The 6044-nt window shown below is 34.6% G+C and overlaps 1 protein-coding gene across 1 annotated transcript; it reads right to left on the bottom strand.

The window, feature by feature from the left end:
- Positions 1-563: 563 nt before the first annotated feature.
- Positions 564-5741, bottom strand: LOC106406325 (lipoxygenase 2, chloroplastic-like). The gene is given in 7 exon segments (NM_001316125.1): positions 564-1446; positions 1802-2068; positions 2163-2464; positions 2578-2688; positions 4046-4131; positions 4243-5070; positions 5417-5741. Coding segments are annotated over 7 exon segments (2679 nt in total). The 3' UTR covers positions 564-686.
- Positions 5742-6044: the final 303 nt, after the last annotated feature.

Here is a 6044-nt window from a genome sequence, read left to right as displayed (position 1 = left end):
AAGTATTTATATTTGTTTAATAAAAAATATTTAATTTTGTTGCATGTTTGAAGGAAAAAATCTGTAATCTTGTAAACAACAACAGTACCCAAACCATCATATAATCAACAAATTAGGGGTGGCAAATAAGAACACAAACCGAGACGAACCAAACCAAAAGTATATGTCTAAACTATTTGGTTAAAGATTTTATGAATAAAAATGGTTTAGTTTGGTTTTAAACCAAACCAAACCAAAATACCGAAGTGTTCCTCAATTATATTAACTAAATATACTAATAATATTATGATATAAAACATTTAACCATTTAACCTAAACACAAAACATAATATTATGGTTTAGAATTTTCAACGATTTCCTAAAGTTTTCCAGGTAATATTGTTTTCATAGGCCTTTAACTTTCTATACTTGAATACAATTAATCTTCATTAGGTTAGGCCAACTCAATCGGTCGTTTACCAACGTCCAACAATATTTGGTCCAATACACATAAAATAACCACACATTAAGTCTTATTCCCAAAAGAAATAACAACATCAAAATCCTTTACCGCTTCCCAGCACAAATAAGGTACTTTTGAGCAGGTTGAGATTCATTATTTATTACAAAAGCAAAAAAAACATAGATGATAACTTGGGAGAAACGTAGATGATAACATCCAATGCATTAGATCAAAATGCTTTAGATCAGATAGACACACTGTAGGGAACACCCATCCCGGTAACGCCTGGTTCAGAGATAGGCTTCAAAAGCTCGTACTTAACAACACCTACTCCAGCTCGATTCTTTAGAGAAACATTCACGTTCCTCTCATCTATCACTCCTTCTAGGTATTGGAGCTTGCCTTTGAAACGTTCATATGCAGCATAGATGACAGGTTCGTGGGCCCAAGATGCTTCTGGGTTTTCCCCTAGGTACTCTTCATCTGGTGAATGTGCAGATAGAAGATCCAAAGTCACCATCACTATGGTCGCCTGCTTCTTCGACGGGAATGTCTTAAGCATGGTCTTCTCTGGATCCTCATAGAACTCTTTTAGCTCTTCATCTGTCGGCTCTTCCACTGGCATTTTTATCCTTGATGTGGTTGGTCGGTTGGGAAAGTATCCACCATACCCGTACTGTCCAAAGTTTACAGCTGCATGGTGGCCTGAAGCCACCCATGCAATCGTAGTCACCACTTCAATCAAGTCATCTTGTGTTTTGAGGACAGGCCACCATGGTTCATTTTTCTTGTCTCCATGCCCTATGTTCCTCACTTCACTCCACCATCCTTGGAGTTCCTCATCCAATGTGACCTGTTCTGAATCTGGATAATAGTGATTCACATAGTCTGTGACCCATTCCTTAAGTGCATCCCACAGCATTAGACCGTCATTCGCAAATGGGAAATCTGGTATCGTGAGGCGTACCCCATGTTCCGCTGTCTCATCTTCCACAGCCAGCCCCCTTTGATATCACATTTTTTTTTGTTTTATGTAAAAATATTGTTAGCATAACTAGTATAAAATATATACAAAGAAATAAGTATCTTTTTGATCAAACCAAATAAAATAAGTACTTGCTCTTCACTTAAAAGATTAAGTTTTAGAATTTGCATGCATATCAATCAAAATAAAAAATATATATATTGATTAGTTTTTGTTAGTTTTATTTGTTTCCCAATAAAGTTTAACTATTCAAATTTTCAAATCTTAATTTACGTTTTAATTTTAAACCAAAATGTACTATTAATTAAAAGCAAAACATTAATCTTTTGTATACAAAAACAAGTTCTAAAATATTAATCTTAGGAATTATGTACCTGCCGATGAGGTCTGCAGGTAAGCCTTCCCTGTCGAACCTCCAGAGTTTATCATAGACATCTGAACTTAGCTCTAATGAATACTTGCCGGGCCAGAAACAAGACTCAATGATTCCACCTTCGTTGATGAGAACTTGGCGTGCACGAGCATTGATCTCCATGGTGTAGCGGAAGTGGGGATGCAGAAGCCTATAGATAGGATGCATCGCACTTAGTTGTCTGTTTGCCGCTATAATGTATGGCTCTATACAGCAGTGAGTCCTCAGCCTGTAAAATATACGTGTATTAATGTCTATACAGTTAAAACTAAATAATAGTATCAACAAAATAAGCATATATATACATCTAGTTTGTTCAATACCAGTGGGAAATAAGCTGGTGATAACCAGCGTCATGAGAAATAACGTGAGTCTTAGCAAGAATCCATAGCCAGCAGGAGGTAGCATCATAGCCTGGCGTGAATACCTGCCTCCACTGGGGTCTGTTTACATCTTGGGGACGAGTCAACTCAATGGCAACAGGTCTCAATGTGCTATCATCGCTGAGGAAGAATAGTGCTCGAGAAGCATATAAGGTGCTATCATCCAACGCTCTCACTTTGTTCACATACGGTAGAAGCAAATCATGATAGTCCAACATGAACAATCTCTTGTTCTCCAGAGCCTTGCATGCACACATCCATTGATATTTATTCATTATGGAAATACTCCATATGGATGGATGGATATATGTATTTTTTCTTCTTAAAACCTGATGGATATTTATTAATTTTTTACCTCATCAAATGACATGACTCCTTTGATTTCTCTTTCCACAATCTCACTAGTAATAAGTGAGTTAGGATCACCATAAACCGCAGGGTCCAGTTTACTTTTCAACGGCCACTCCTATAACAACAATTAACGTGATCTGATCTTTAACTAGCTGGCTTTGTAAAAAAAAAAAAAAAATCATAAACCATGTAACGTATGGATCTTTCTTTACTGGGAACAATCAGGGCCGTGCACATCATATAATAAAAAAGACTTTTGTTTTATGCCCTCAAATAAATATAGACTTTTTTGAGGCTTAAAATTACAAAATGTTTGTTATAGTGTAGTGGTTTAGTGAAGTTTAAGTGTGATGAAGGTCTCTTGTTCAATTTCTCCTCTATAAATTAATAATGTTGGGACTTTGAAATTTTATTAATTTAAAGAGATATTAATTTACAAAAAAAATCTTCTTTAGATATATCATTTTAAGATATATTTATTCTAAGATAAAAAAATATTTGATTTTAGTTTATAGAAATTAATTTTTATTTTTTAAATTTTACATTTATATAACTTTTATTATATTATTTGGTGTATATAATATATATTGCATAAAACTTAAATGTGTTTTTAGATATAATATTACTAAATCTCATTAAAAAAACTCTGAATTTAAATAATATAATAATAGATTCTTACTTATATAAAATATGTATACATATAAATTATTAATTTATAATTTTAATGGGACCATATATTTACATAGAATTTTCTAAAAAATTATTATCTTATTATGTTATCGATTTATGTCAAATTTTGAACCGGTCCAAGATGGGACCGGTAAAATTTATTAATTTATAGAGATTGTTAATTTATTTACTATTAATTTATAGAGGTTCTACTGTATATAGCTTACGTGAACTAGCTGAATGAAATAGGGATTAAGTCCTAAACCTAAACATTATAAGAAGAATAAAAAAACTCCTAATTTAAATTATTAGTAACTTTTATTTGAAAAATAGTAAATGTTTTCAATCTGTAGATATACTACATAAAATCTCATAATTACTTAAGAGATAATATACAAAATAATAATATGTTTGTTTATGTATCACTATATACATATATATATATATATAACATTTTAAAAAAAATCAACAATATTTTGAAAATTAACTAATTTTAAAACTAATTCTTCTTAATCCAGTATAAATTTATTACTGAGTTTTGAGAAAATTAAGATCAGAATTTTCATAAAATAATTTCAAATAGCTTTAGAAAGATAAAATAACAAAAATAGAAATTTTGATAATAGCAATTACAATAAGATTAATTTAATAAGATTATCAATGTATTTAACCGTTTTAGAATCAACTTGAAAGCGACAAGTAAAATACTAACTTGTTTAATAATATAATAGGGATGGATCTTGCTTTAGTGGGAACAATCAAAAGAAGAATAAAAACTATTAGTTAAAGCGTATATAGCTTACTTGAACTAGCTGAATGCAATAGGGATTAAGGCCAGCAAGGGTCTGGCGAGCAAACTCGTCATCTCGGATCCATGAAAATCTATCCTCTGAATCAAAATGAATCATACAGTAAAGTGAGATTAATTGTAGCTAGCTAGCGAGCTGTATAGAATTGGATATATATATATAAATATAAATGGAGGATTAAAAATTGGTACTGTCAAGGAGACTAGGGGATTCAAACTGGAGAATATCATCAGCTTCAGCAGCAGCTTTGACAAGTCTGGGGATCACAGGAAAAAGGCCAGCATCCTTGGGAAGCTCGATGCCTTCTTCAAAGAGATCTTCTATAGACTTGAAGTGTGGGAAGGGCATGTTGGGATCCACCAGAGCAGCTTCAATCTGTGGGAACACAGCAGGAAGAGCCGCCAAGACTGCTGTGCCCGTGAATTGGGCGCCCTTGACTGTGGTGAACTCCTCGTCTCTGGGGACATAGAATTCCAATGCTTTACGAGTCTCAGCGGAGGGGTCTTTGTCGCATGGTTTGCGACCAGTTTTGCACCGCCTTGGGTATGGGTGAGAGAGACCTCCCAAAATGGGACGGGCAAGTTCCGGATCTTTATCAGGACTACCCAAATCGTTGTACACGTCATAATCGTAAACCCGCTCGAACTTTTCGAATTCACCAGCTCGCTCACGGTTCTTGCCTTGCAAGGTCTCCAGCTCCTGTTTTCGCAGCTGTTTAAGAGGCTCCGGAGTTTTGAGAGGCAAGTAGGACTTGTTGGAGAAGAACGTCCGCTTGGTTGGGTCTTCGGACTTAGGGGCCACCCACGAGTTAAATGTAAAGGTGACGGAGCCGTCGGGTAGCTCGAGCTTCATTTCCTTGAGGAATATCTCTTTAAGATCCTGGTTTAAAACTCTGATGGCACCCACCGGTCCAAAGTCTTCGGGCATGTCGAACACACATTCGTACTGATCCTCACCATGTGCATCCAACAATACACGTCGTGCGTTATCCTTCACCGGATCCTTCTCCATAAGCGTCCCTGACATGTGTTAATTACTTGGTTAAGTTTCATTACCAGTATTCACTAATGATGCATTTGCCTACTTTTTTACTTCACATTAGGACATGATTAACTCCGATCTCTTAACATGGATTCTTAACTTATGATTTGACATTTTTTTTGTTTTTTACACTTTTCAGCTAAGAGATGGTTTTATATTTCTTATTTAAGAACCGTCTCTTAGCCAAAGAACCCCAGTTAAAAAACTGGGTTAATGATGGTCTTATAAATTTATACTCAAAATGTGATAGTTTCTTATATAATAATAATAATAATAATAATAATAATAATAATAATAATATGTTTGCCTTATAATTGTACTCACGGGGGTCAGTCTCGGCGCTAATAAGCTCGACGAGCAGTGAAACTCCGAGCAAATCGGTGACACCAACGGAAGGTAACAAGCCTTGTTTGGCCGTTATAATTCCCTTCACTTTGATTTTCTTAACATTATCTTTCGCTATCCAATCAATATCAAACTTTGAGGTTGTGACAGTGCATCGTCCTCTGAGATTTGGACGAGGAAACAGTTTGTAACGATGTCCTGCCGAGAGGGGGTTGACGAGTGCTGATGGTTTAGTGAACTCAGAGCTGAGACTCTTTGCTATGTTTAAGGTCTGGAGACTGGACGACGCCTCTTTACAAAACATCTTTATCTGTTTGCTTCTATTTTGCTACTCTCTTGTGCATCCCCCTACATCTATTTATACAAATTTAGAAAATATTAAATCTTTTCTCATTTCCAAAAGTAGAAAAAAGTTCTCTACTTACTGAGTCCTCGAGTTAAAATGTTACTTAATTGATTATGTGATTACTAACTATATAAATGGATTTTAGTCAAAAAAAAGGATGTGCTTTTAATTAACTTACATAAGAACTAGATAACTAACAGTAAGAGCCTGTCCGGTGGATATAAGGGCCTATCAAAATAAAATTATTCATATTAATCAATT

Source organism: Brassica napus, chromosome A7 (genome assembly GCF_020379485.1).
Source record: "Brassica napus cultivar Da-Ae chromosome A7, Da-Ae, whole genome shotgun sequence".
Taxonomy (NCBI): Eukaryota; Viridiplantae; Streptophyta; class Magnoliopsida; order Brassicales; family Brassicaceae; genus Brassica; species Brassica napus.
The sequence above is the reverse complement of the archived record's forward strand: the minus strand, read 5'-3'. Positions and strand labels throughout refer to the sequence as shown.